The sequence below is a fragment of the Gekko japonicus genome, unplaced genomic scaffold, assembly GCF_001447785.1.
Source record: "Gekko japonicus isolate JY-2015 unplaced genomic scaffold, Gekko_japonicus_V1.1 scaffold437, whole genome shotgun sequence".
Lineage (NCBI taxonomy): Eukaryota > Metazoa > Chordata > Lepidosauria > Squamata > Gekkonidae > Gekko > Gekko japonicus.
In genome coordinates, this window is record NW_015160223.1 from 392,027 (window position 1) to 405,982 (window position 13,956).

The window sequence follows — 13,956 nt, forward strand, 5'->3', positions numbered from 1 at the left end:
CACCACCCCTCCCCAGGTCTCCTCCACCACCCCCAGCTCCAGCAGCAAGGCCCCAGCGGCTAGCAGCGACTCGTGCCTTGTCAGTCTCCTCCACCACCCCTCCCCCGGTCTCCTCCACCACCCCCGGCTCTGGCAGCGAGGCCTAATCGGCCTTGCGGATCTTCTCCCCCCCCCACTGCTGCTGATCTCCTCCTGCCCCTCTGCTCCGGCGGTCTCCTCCACCGCCGCAGATTTCCTCCCCCCCTCCTGCGGTGAGACCTGAGCGACTTCCAACCGCCAACCCGCCGCAGAGTTCCCAGAGTGGTCTCTGCGCATGCGCAGGGAAGGCTCTTTTACTTTTGGGGGGATTTAAATATCCCTCCAATATTTTTTAAACTTTTTTAGATTTTTGTGCACACCTGGGGACTGTCACCGATCTCCCAGGTGCCCCCGATGTGCAGATTTAGATATCCGCATGCAGGGGGCGCCTTTGCTATTATATATATAGATATGGAACAGAAGTCCATCAGTGGTTATTAGCCACAAGATATAGATAGGAACTCTCAGGCTGTGGCAAGTGATGCACTGTATTCTTGGTGCTTGTGGGGGGCAACAGTGGGAGGGCTTCTAGTATCCAGGCCCCACTGCTGGACCTCCTGATGGCACCTGGGATTTTTGGCCACTGTGTGACAGAGTGTTGGACTGGATGGGCCATTGGCCTGATCCAGCATTGGCTTCTCTTATGTTATGTTCTTATGAAATGGTATGGACTCCTATGCTTCCTGTAAACTTGCAATTACTCACTTTCACCACAAGAAAACAATAATATTTGCATGCCAAAAGAAGATAAGTACAGACTGCTCCATATAAAATACATGCTGTACAAAGAACCCAGTAGAAAAGCATAAATATATTCCTCTAGACAGCACTGGATAAAGAACGTTGGTACTGGCACTGTTAGGGGGTTGAGAAAGTCCCACAGAATCGGCCAGCTCTGGGTGCAGATTCACAGCCAAGCAGTACCCCTTCGTACCTCTCTGTGGTCACAGAGGTGACTGGTCCTGTTCCTACTGATCGGTGCTGTAGAGCTGGACTTTGTTTGGCAGAATTTGTTCCTGAGGGGGGACCGCGGTGCTCTAATGAAGAAAAAAAATGAAGATAAGGGGTACCCTTGCACATATAGGCAGAGTTAAATAACAGTTGTTGTATTTCCCACTGCTCTTTCTAAACATCCAAAGCTGCTGACATTCCTGGAATGGCTCAGCCACTAACTGGAACAGGTTAATAACTATTCCTAAAGTGCATGTTAATATACTGGTTAGTCAATATATTAAGAACTCTTGTGGCAAGGCTACCGAAAACCTTTGAACCACGCAGCAGTTTGCCAGTTAGCAAAATCCTCGAAGGAAGTGCCTCTGCCTCCAGCACGGGATGTACATTGATCAGGACCACATGGGAAGTCCAACTTCATTTACAAAACAAATATGCTCTAAAATATAAAGTTGCTTCTCCCACTCAGAAAGCAGCAATGACTAACTGACCCCCCCTCAAAAAAAACTTTAAGGGCACATTTTAAGCTAAAGCGAAGTTCAAAGCAAAGCAGTAAATCTTTCAAGACTCTGAGTGTAAATAAACCAAGAAGAAAATGTTTGCAGTGAAAAGGCTTGCAGACTTGTCACCCTGGAGAGCCTATGTGTGCTGAATTAAAGCTTTTTTAGAGAATGTAAATTCATCCAAGTTTACAAAGCATTATGGTAAAGGCAAGACTATTGTTCTGTACATATTACTGCTTTCCAGACAATACAGATTATGAAATTCTATTTCCTAGTCATTCAAGGCCTTGTGGAGTTCAACACAGGATCCTTTGGCTTTATTAAGACACGTGACTGGAAGAAGTATCTTCCATGGAGACAAATGTCAACACTTTCTCCTAGTTTACATTTAGAATTCTAATTAATAAGCACAGGTAAGGAAAAGGCCATCTGTCTGTATACGTTTGCCTCTCCTCTACTCATCCACTTCTCCATGCATTTTCACTTACTGCATGACTAGGGGCGACAAGCTTCTGCTTTGTGCAAAATATTAAAAGAATGCTTTCTGGAGCATGAAGCATAATTTAGGGTTTTCCCCCCTTAGAATTAAAGAGACTATTGGAGGGGAAAAAAGAAAATTAAAAATTTACATTTATTAATGCTAAAGGGGAAAGATGAAAGGCTTCACAGGAGGTTTTTCAGTCGTTTAAGAGGTTCATATTCATACATGCAACCTTAGGGAAAAGTAAAATCAGTAATGGATGGGCTATTATGTTAACCTCTGGTTCTAGAGCTGTTTGTATTTCTGCAATTCTCATTGCTATTGGTTGGCTAGTGGAAATAAGTCTGTTCTCCCAGATGTGAAATTGACTATGTGGTCTTTTGTATTCATTCTCTTTCCTGAGTAACCTGACTGTGGTCACCAAATGTTTTGTGATCTGGAGTTCTGTTGCCCACTTGTACTGCAACGATATGTCTAGCTGAACTGAATTTAAGTTTGAACAAACAACAATTTTAATGATATATTTTTGAGCAATATGGATTTCTGCAGATCCTTAATACTCCATTTTCTACATGTGAAAAGTATACTAGTTCACATTCTGTCACCCACAACAGATATCTGATTGACTGGTCAGTTTTAATGTTGGGTTACATATTAAATTGTATATTCTCAGGTCTGTATTTTGTATTTGAAACATTTCTTTAAAACCCTTGAAACCATTAAATTGTATACTCCTGTTATTTCTGCAAATGGGTACTTTTCTTAGGAAGAGGGGATGCAATTTATCTGAGATGATGAGGATTCTAACCTACGGGCAAAGTAGACTAGAACAGCCTCAATTTTACTGGCAATAAGCTCACATTCAGAGCAATAGCTTTGAGGTGCCCTCCTTTGGCAGAAAATGAATTAGGATTTTGAAAAAAAAAATGTAAGCACCTTTATTGAAAAATAATGGATTATGTAAGTATAAAAGCCTCTTTGCTGCAAGTAAATTAAATAGTTGACATTCTGTATCACAATGATAACATGATAAATATTTGTGGTAAATGTGATGAGGATCCTTTTTTTTACTAGCATGTAGCCTTAATTCCATTATTATTCGAAACTGTAGAAAGTTACTTTTCTGGCAAAAATACCATAGCAAGTTTTATTAAATGTACAAGCAGCACCTTGGAAAAGCACATCAGCAAACAGTTTATTTTGCGAGTCAGAGAATTAGACTGTTTTGTTGTACAAGATCTTCTAACTGCTTATAAAAATTGGAAGGAACAAATGAAGACCAAATGTGAACATGACAGTGATACACCCATACACAAGAATCACTGCTGAAGCCGTAGGGGGATTTTTTTTTGGGGGGGTGGGAGTTTTAAAACACAGCATGGACAGGTTAAGAGCTGAGTCCTTCACTGGTCCCAAAGGGCTGTTCTGCTTTCTGCGTCCCGAGAATACAAAGTCAGGCAAGTCTGTATATCGTCACAGTACAGGACCATAGAATTCATAACACTGTGGAGATGGTTGCTTAATAAGGCATTTACTAGGCTCTTTTTTTTTTTTTTGAGCTCTTTCATTATTGGTGGTAGTGCTTCAGACTGTATTGTGGATTGGATTTCACCTATGGTTTCAGTATCAATCACTTCATTTTTTCCCTGTCTAGGAGGCTTCTATTGAACTTGTGGAGAAGAAAGAGGGAAGAGTCTGGGGAAATCAAGGACAACAATTTCTATCACCACCTCTAAGTCACCCAGGAAACATTATGAAATAGTTATACTTCCCCTTCTCTACCCCCTCCTTGCCACCTTCAGATTTCATGTCATCTTGACGTAGCTGTCAAGAAAGTTTCTGCATAGCAGCACCTCTTCAACACAGTTTAACTAAGGGCCAAACTACACAATATCTTTTTAAATTGGTTGGGTCTGGGCTCACATTCTCTGCAGCCACACAGCAGCTGTGGGAACACAGTTTTGAATGTCTGCATGTGGGAGGGGGAGTCTAATTTGACTTGGGTCCAAAGTGTGGGGAAGGGGCTCCTTCCTCCCCCCTCCCACATTGTTTCACAAAGCCAAAATAGCTGCAGTGAGGAGATTTATCCTATTTTGGAGCTGCATGGGCATGAATGCTGCATGTTCAGAAATCTCCCCCCCCCCATCCAGCCATTTCACTTCAGGAAAATGCTGCAGAGGGGAGGGTTGGAATCCCTCTTCCCCCCATGTTTTGGTCCCACTCTAAACCAGGCCCCACACATTCCCTGCAGCTACTGTGAAGCTGCAGGGAAAGCAAGTCGGGTCCAGGGAACATGGACACAACTTGTTAAAACCTGCACCATCTAGTTTGGCCCTGTGAGTACCCTTAAGAAAGGTCTTCTGCCTGGGGCCCATGAAATCTCGCACCAAACCTAGTGATGAGCAAATAATGAGCTCAGCTTAGTGGTGTTTGTGTGAAAAACAGCAGAATGATATATGCTTTTACAGAATATCCTTTTCAGTAAATGCTCTTTCTCCCCCATCAGTTAACAGAGTTTATATGCAACAGGTTAGAGGCATTCCATCAATTGTTACTGGAGAGACTATCTGATGTCACTTGATGTAATACATATACAGACATAATGCAGCATGTAAAACATTTTCCTTTATAAAGACAGCCATGTAAAATATGCAGTCTAGAGAAACTTTCCAGTGCAATAGTACAAGCACTGCTGACACCTCATTACCTTCCTCAGCAACAACAGTGAGTGTGACAGTGTTCCCTGCTTCTTTTATCAGCTGCACAATATTTTCATGTGAGAGGTCCACAATTGACTGCCCATTCACTGCCGAAATTCGGTCTCCCACTTTCAGTTTCCCACAGTGATCAGCTGGGCTCCCTTCAATGACGCGGCCAATCTTATGAGGAATGACTGGGGAATGAAGAGAGTAATGTCAGTGTTCACCGCACACTTTTATTCATCAATAATTTACATATGAGCATGTACTATCACAACCAAATCTAGTTCTTGACTATGGAGCCTTTTTACTCAGAAGATGTATCTGTGCTACATACTTCATCTGGTTTCATCTCAATAAAATATTCAAAGGAATGTGAGAAATACAGGTAAGAGACTATGAGCCGTGCCTCAAATTAACTGTATCTCCCAGGGGGAAGGGAATTAGTGAATTTATGTCTGTTAGGTAGTTATGTTGAGACCCGACAGTTGCATTCTTAACCAGATTTGCAACCATGAAATTTGCTGAAGGCCATCAGTAGGTGGCACTGATACATTTGATATCACATATCAGAAAGATGCATCTTGAGGCATGATTTATTTTATTGACAGTCTAATTCTACTTACTATTTTAAAAACACAATTATTACCATCATTATTAAGCATTGATAAACACTCTGAATGTTCAAAACACCTCATATACATCTCCATGGCAATCTTTATAACTGCCAGTAAGTGGGTCAGCACCATTATTCCCATATTTCAAGATGTTAGTTTCCTAAGTTTCAAAATAAGCAGCACACACGTTTACACAGTGAATACATGTTGCAGTAACTCCCCCCACAATGTATATACTTGTCCTTCCTCATTGTGGGCTACTTTAAGAAGTTATTTTGTTTGACATGGGCAAACACAACTTGGCAGTCACTATTCATGCTCACATACTATGAATACTGCTGCTGCACTTTCTGAATCACGCCTGTTCCATAAAAGTGGGTTGCTACATGCCAAAAATCTATCTTCCCATATAAGCTCAAAGTAACATACAATAATATTTTGAAGAAAAGTGTGACAAAGATCTTTCAAATAAAAACGATGTAAATGGAAGCCAGCCTTATCAGAGCTTCTGAACACTAATGCTGGTCTTGAAAGACTAGCACATTTACTGTATTCAAAGGCAAGCAGCAGATCAAGTTGAGAAACTCTACACTGAAGCATCAGTAACTCAAACAAGCAAGCATTTCTAAAACTCTCAAGCCCAGAAAGATATTAAGGAAAGATTGTGGAGAGGTACAATATGTTGCTATCCAACTCTGTTTTTCATTTTTAAGTCTAGGGACTGCCTTTTCCCATACATACCCCAGAGAGCACTATGGTTGGAGTCTCAAAATCGATTGGCCCTCCCAGGTCCCAAGGATGCCAGGCTGGTTACTACCAGGGCCTTCTCAGTGGTGGCTCCGCACTGGTGGAATGAGCTCCTGGAAGAAACCAGGGCCCTGTGGGATCTTTTGCAGTTCCGCAGGGCCTGCAAGATGGAGCTCTTCCACCAGGCCTTTAACTAAGGAGCCACCACCACCACTACCAACAACAATTGTTAATTATAGAGCCCTGGCCCTTGGCTTTGACATCTACAGCCTGTGCTGCCGCTCATATTAAGAAGATCATTGAGCAGAACATTTAGTTACATGTGCTTGCACTCATACAGTACACCATCACTAAGTATCTAATCAGTCATCACTAGCACCTAATGATATTGAATTGTTTTAACTGAACTGTTTTTAGATGATTTTATGTGGATCTTAACGGTTATTACTGTGTTATTTGTGTATTATTTTATGTAAGCCGCTTGAGCCTGCCTCGGTGGGGAGGGCGGGGTATAAATTAAATAAATAAATAAAATAGTTTATAAAGGGAAAATTGACTAAGTACCCCAAAGGCTCATAATTTAATATTTACTCCTGAATACCCACTGAACTATAAGAACCTCACCTAACTCCGAGAGGGACTGAAAATCTTGCACCAAAGCTTCCTTTCTTTCTCCACCATCTGATTGCCCATCCCCCCTTAGAATTCTGAGTGCAAACCACCTCATCCAAGTATTCTTAACCTTGCTAAAAGTTCTATCTCCCCATGTCTCAGTTTCCTCTAGCAACCAAATTATCAGCCCACAAGCCATGTGATAAGCATTTTTGGAGCACTGTCAATGAACTATCAAATATGATAAAAATATTTCTGGCTCTAAAGGAGAAGACACAACAGGCCAGTCTAATACTAATATTAGTTACTGGTATTTATTTTTACTGTTCAGGATTGTTTGTTGGCTGCTCTATGACTGGGTGTCACTTTTTACATGTTGTTTTGAAATTATCACCATCCTGATGATCTGTATAAGGATAGAAAAGCAGGATATAAATGTTTTTAACAAAATGAATTACAAATAAATACAACTTGAAGAGTTGTGATACAGAGTGAGAACAGTGGGTTTACCAGCACACCTGAAACACTGGTTCACTCAATTTAAGAACTTTTCTAGAAAGGAACTTAAAAATGATGACATGAACGTTTTCATTAAAGAACAAAAACTTGTTTTTTAGAAAAAGAAAATGTGTGATTAAACAAATTTTAAAAAAACCCACCACCCATCAATGGGTTTTAGACATTATTATCCTCATGCTTAAGTGATCCTGAAAATGCCTCATTAGCTACTATGACTGAGCACAGCAGGGTGTTTTTAAAGGGGAGAGGGAGGAAGTTCCTACTTATGTAAGAAAGGTTTAATTATGTGTACATAAAGGCTTCTAAACTTAAAATGAATTGTTCTTATTCCTCCTATACATTCCTGAAGATACTACTAGTTCATAAACACTAAAACACATTTAGATACAAGGGCACAGTGAAATGGTTCTAGAAGATTCTGCCAGTTATGGGGAAAATTCTGATTTTCATTTGGTTCTTTGAAGTGCCACCAAGGAAGGCAGATTGGCTGCAGCCCAGATTCTAGTATCACCACTGACACAAATACGCAGATATTCACAGCCCTTTCAAATTTTCTTTTTAATTTACACAGTAGTGACATCAGTAAAGCTTCTCTGAACCTATTCATTCATACACCTCACCAAAATCATTACCAGCAATGACTTAAGTATATCTCTGACATTCCTAAAAATATTTACATCGTACTTTAAACCACCAAACCAAGTGCTTTACATAAATTAAAGCAAACAAAAATGACATAAATCCTGCCTACAAATTCAAAATCTTAAGGACTTACAAATAGGTTAGAGGAATACAGGGAGATAATCAGGCATGGGTACTTCTGCAACTCCCAGAATTTTTCTAAATTAATTATTAGGGACCAATTCAGAGTCAGGCCACTAGTACAAGGCAAGAAGGGTTCAAGTGTCCTCCCAAGCCCAAAATGGCTTTGGTGACCAGCCACTGGATCAAGGTGCATGAGAATTTTAGAAACGAATTGAGGTACGTGGATAGTTGTTCTATGTATATAAAAAAAAACAAATCTCAATTTGCCAAACAACTGATTTGAAAAGAACATGAAAAGCAGTAGAACAGCAGTTAGTCATCTTCCTGTGTTATCCAGTTATCCAGCTCCTGTGAATGGAGTTTACAGAAATCGTCCTTTCCCTCTCCCCCCTTCCCAAAGCAGCCCCTTGCTCATGAAGCCTTATACTGAGTTAGACCACTGGTCTATAAAGGTCAGTATTATTTACTCTGACTAGCAGCAGCTCTCCAGGGTCTTTTGTATGACCTACTACTTGATCCTTTAAAGGTATTTAGAGACTGAATTTGGGAACTTCTGCATACAAAGTAAATGCTGTGTTCCTGAGCTATGGCCCCAACCCCGTAAAGCCCCTGCTGCCAGTCAGGGGATGTTTGAGAACAGTATGCTACATGGCATGGAGAGCTGCAAGAAGAAGAGGAAATCCAGCAAAGCACTACCTCTCACATCTGCATGACATTTGGCTCCAGTCACAGAGGTTGCTTCACTTACACAAGGGTTTGGCCTGGGAAGACCTGGTCAGATTTCTCCTTACTGCAGTTCCCATACTGCATGGCATACTGTTCTGAAAGTAGCTTTACAGTAGTTGTTGGTGGGAGGACAGAGCGTGAAACAAGGAGGCAAGGAAGTTCTACTTCAACACATTTGCAAAGGCTGATTCCAACCTGGGGTGGGTATTGGAGAAAGAGGGCTTTTTTTTCCTAACTAGCATCTTTTATTCTTGGGTGAATATTATTAAATTTAAAGTCCATCTGCTTTTGTTTCTGCCATTCTGTTTCTCCAAAACCCTGAAGGTTTAAGCAGAGACACATTTAATTCTGCCTGAATCCTTGCAGCTGCTCATATTCTTTCTGATTATGTGCTTACAGACTACTGCAGACACAGAAGTATTTTGCAGTGGCCCCCTTCTCAAGATAATGAGTACTGACCAATTCTCTCTGTGCCAGCTACTTTTCCACAAACGTTGTTAGCACCCCAGTGACAAACCTCACTACCAAAAAGTCACCCAGAATCACCCCAGAGCTCACATGCTAGCTGAAAGCTTGAACTGCTTCTAGTCTAGCTATTGCTGTTCTATACTAAATAATTTATCCCAGGAAGAGAACAGATGGGGTAGAGGTATGCTGAACTATGTACCTAAGAAAATTATCAGTTGGCATTCCAAACCTATAACAGTGAATCTCTAGCAGCTTTTGAAATGCACAAGAAACCTGAGATTAATTTACCATTCTGACTTGTAATTAATGAAGCTGCCATAATGGTGGTGGCAGATAGGACTTCTAGCATTTCAGTCCATTTGAAGACAAACGTATGCTTTTCTATTTCTTCTCCATTTTAATCTTATTTCATTTTGTGACTATAAACCCCGAATTGTCTGTGAATATGAAAGCACTGGAGAGTATAAAATCACAGCTTCTAATATAGACCTTTAATTTAATATCCAGCCAGTGCAATGTTTATTTTAAAAAGGAATTCCCATGAAGCAAACTGTACTGAGATAACAATGGTTTGAAAGTTATTCAAAAAACTGAGAACTGCTATTATAATTCATATTAAGATGAAGTGCGTATTCAATTTGGACTCGACTTCGCGACTAAACAACAATTGTTTTACAAAAGCTACCTATTTTCAGTTAAAGTGCCAAACGGAATTCCTTCTTTTTCCAGATAAGAATGCTTTGTGTTATACGCCAACAGGATTACACAGAGAATTTGGGTTAGTTATCAACAATAATTTCCTCTCAGGTAGTGTCTAAACTCTGACTAGGCAGCAGCATAAAAATCAACTAGCAGAGTGGTTTCTTGTTATTTCTAACATAGGGCACATAATCAACTCCACAGCATCAGAGGGCGACAGCTCCAGTTCCAATGGTTTCTATAGCAACTGTCTTTATTAAAAAAGAAGGAAAAATCTGAGTACTGACCTAGTACTTTAGCAAAAGCTCATTTGTTCACTCCTTCAAGGTGCAATGTCACAAGGTACTCTAAAAAATGTTTTTTTTAATGTCGTTTAAAAGCATGGTCTTAGACAAGCAAAACCAATAATCAAATAGCTATTAATATTCTGCAGTTTTTCTGTATTGCAAGTAGCAATGGGTTTGGGAAGAGCTGGCTATGAAAAGGAAAGTCCTAAATCATTGACAGAGACATCAAAAGACATCCGTACAGTGCAGCATCCAATCTTATATTCTAACAGCCAAGTCGCCAAATCTTTGGATACTTAAATCTGGTGACTGGAGTTGTGAATGGGGAAGACAGATATTTCTACAAACGTGAAAATGGACCCAGGTTTGCAGAAAAATGTGAAATCTAAAAAACCCCTAAAACAACACATTGGGGAATTTAAAAAAAATAATGATAAAAGGAGTGCCTTTAACTTTAAAAAAACAGATCCCCTCAGTGGCTGTTGCTAGGCAACCATACTATTCCAAGCTTGGTTCTGTCAGTAAAAGGCAGGGGGAAAGAGCAGGGCCCTTTTCCAAGCCTATTTTCTGGCCTCTGAGGAAGGAATCCTTGGGGGCAGGCCTGCCAGCTCCAGGCTGGAAAATTTCTGGAGATTCTGTGGTGGAAGCTGAGGAGGGCTGGGTTTGGAGAGGGGAGAGGCTTCAGCCAGGTATAATGCCATAGAGTCCACCCTCTAAAACAGCCATTTTCTCCAGGGGGACAGATCTCTGTTGCCTGGAGTTTAATTGTAACTTGAGGGGGGGGGATTTCCAGGTCCCACCTGGAGGTTGGCAACCACAGGCCTGGTGGCACCCTCTGGTTGACTTGATACCACCTGACTTGCATGACTCAACGAGGCCTGGCTGCTTGCTACTGTTCAATAGCAGCCACCCTATGAATGCCAATGTGGTGCAGTGGTTAGAGCTATGGATGTGCATGAACTGGGAAAATGGAGGTTCATCCCGATTCATGTTTTGTGAGTTCCCATGAACCACAATGAACCTCCCCTGCTTCACAAACCGGTTCGGGTTTGTGAGGTTCGTGGATCTTTCCTCCCTCCTTTCTGCTGCCAGTGACTTCCCAAGGCCAGCAGAATGGAGGGGGAGGGGAGATCTTCCAAAACCCATTTAAAAGGAACATTCCCTTTAAGTGGGTTTTGCAAGCAGCCTCCACAACCACACAGCATCAGCTTGCAAAAGTGATTTAAAGGGACCACTTGGAAGTGGGGAAGGGGATGAGAGGGATGGCTGAAATGGCTGAAGTAGATGCAAGCCATTTCAGCAATCCCTCTCATTCCTGCCCCTCGCTTCCCACCACAAATCCCACAAATATCCAAAAACACACTGACGGTCCTGGGAGGTTTCTATAGGGATGGGCACAAACTGAGGCCTGTGAACCATGAACCAGGCCTGGTTCATGATGAATTCAGGTTCGTAATTCAGTTCATGCCCATCCCTAGTTAGAGCTTCAGATTAGGATCTGAAGAGCTGCTGCTACCACTGCTGCTGCTGTGCAGGGGGGAGGGAGCAGGCAGGAGGCCAGGAGAGCGATATGGGCAGAAACAGAGAGTGATGGGGGGTAGAAAGAGAGAGGAAGTGACAGGTATGGAGGAAAGAAAGAATAAGAAAAGAGGTGGTAGGAGGGAGAGTGTGAGAGAGTAGGAAAGGAAGTAAAGTTGGGGGAAATGGGATAACTGCCCCATAAGTTTCTTGTGGGTCCCTACTTGTATTATTCTTGGGTCCCCACTTAGATTATTCTAACAGTGACTGAGAAAATGGCAGGATTTACAAAAAGGCAGGGGGGAGGATGGAATCTATAATCACTAGGAATCCAGAAGACTACATAACTTGTACGTCAGCAAGGCCCTATTAAAAGCTCAGACAAGCCTACTATTCCTTTTTCTTTGTATTTTTCATATGTGCATGTGTGTATGTGTGCACCTGGAAGTCATGGCGACCTCTGGTGACTGACCCCTACTGGGGGCCTGAAGGATATTCAGAGAGGTGGCTGAATAACACCAGCCCCCACCTCTCGACTGCTGGTATTCCAGGGAGGTCTCCCATCCAAGTACTTGCCAGAGTTGACCTTACTCAGGCTGTTAGGTTTGAGTCCTTTTTTTCGCTATAGCAAAAAGAACCCCCCCAAAAAGCTGGATAATATCTGGAGAAAATCAGGAGGGGGACTGAGGCATTTAAACTCAACAGCTGAATGGCAGCTCAGGTCCTTTTTTTGGTATAGCACCCCCCCCCCAAAAAAAGCCGGATAATATTGGCTTTTTCAGGTTCCGCTATATTGTTATTTTTCGGGTATCTATTCAGTTCGGCTATAGCTGAATGCACACCCCTACTCTCCAGGCATCCAAGCAAATCCCGGGGGGGGGGGTAGGCAGATACTAAGCCGCATCAGCCAATGAGACGATGTGGGGAAAGCAGTTAAGTGGAGGGGAAGTCTGTCATCACCTCAGATAGGACTTGGGGAAGCAACAGAGGAACAAGAAAAAACTACCAGGAGATCAGTTAGGCTTCGCCTGGTGAAGATAAGAACTCAGACATCTATAGTATAGGTACCTAGGGCTCAGGTGTCGAAAAAGAGGCAGGAATAGAGCAGGTATCTATTCTATTAGAGAAATAGTAGGTTAGGGACTTGTGAGGGATTGAGGAAAATATCCCAAGAGACGTTAACCCTATTTCAATAGGCTGAGATTCTTGGGTTTAAAGAGGTTTTACAAATGAGATCATTCTCTCTCCCTGACAGAACTACCCTGTCAGTTCATTAAAGCTGTAGGTGTGTGAAACTGTTACCGTTTAAAAACAGAGTTCTGCTCTCCCTTGCTGAAATAACTAATAACTCATTACATTCCTTGTCTTATCCATCAAAACTACTAAGCCCTTCTAAAGAGGAGACAATAAACTTATATTTTGTGTTGTGAAAAGAAGGTGTCCGTGTGAATCACTCCAGGAGAAGGGGGGAGGTAGAAGAAATTACCTCCCCAGGCTTCCTCTGTAACAGCAGCACACAATCCAGCACAGTTATTTTTCACACTGCCTTACTGACCACTCACAATCCATGCCATAACTAAAATCAATTTGATCACTGTTACAAGAAGATGTCACAAGGACGGTGGGGAACTGAGAAAGCACTTGGCCATCACACAAGGTTTGAAGATTAGGCATTTGGTTGCCAAAGTACTTTTAAAAAAAATTGCCCAGCCTGCTCTTGGAAATGTAACAGAAGCATGACAAGAACAAGTCAGCTGGTACAGCTTTTCATATTCACTTCATATTAACAAAGGTGCCTTTAGTTAGGACAAGCCTCAATTTATCTTAGGTTTCAAAAAATGTATACAGCCTGCTTTCAGTGGGAATATTTGCATTCAAACACCCAGAAATGATCCAGACACTTCATGGATAAGTAGTGTGCAGAGAGTCCAAATTGGTCAGTTCCTCTGAAATGGTATCTGATGTGTTCATAAAGGCAGTACCCAACAACAAGATTTTTTTAAAATGAAACATTGCTGCAATTTTCTGCCTATATTATATATACACCGTGTCTGTATCTGAGAATGCAGTGATGCCACCAAGTTTAGTAGGCTTCAAAGCCTATCAGTGGCTTTAAGCCATAATGGCTAAACTTCCATATTCAGAGGCAGCAGCAGCCTCTGAATAGTAATGCTGGGGAAAGGGCTAGATTAAATATGCTGAGACCCTACGTAAGAACATAAGAGAGGCCAATGTTGGATCAGGCCAATTGCCCAACCAGTCCAACACTCTATCTATCACACAGTG

The 13,956-nt window shown here is 41.8% G+C and overlaps 1 protein-coding gene across 1 annotated transcript in view; it reads right to left on the reverse strand.

Moving 5' to 3' along the window:
• The window catches only part of MAGI3 (membrane associated guanylate kinase, WW and PDZ domain containing 3), a 237,437-nt gene that overhangs the window by 23,957 nt on the left and 199,524 nt on the right, over window positions 1-13,956 (reverse strand). The window contains exons 16-17 of the mRNA XM_015411482.1: window positions 4,721-4,906; window positions 1,013-1,115 (exon numbers count right to left, since the gene is read on the reverse strand). Coding sequence (XP_015266968.1) covers window positions 1,013-1,115; window positions 4,721-4,906 — 289 coding nt within the window. The remainder of the gene's footprint in view (window positions 1-1,012; window positions 1,116-4,720; window positions 4,907-13,956) is intronic.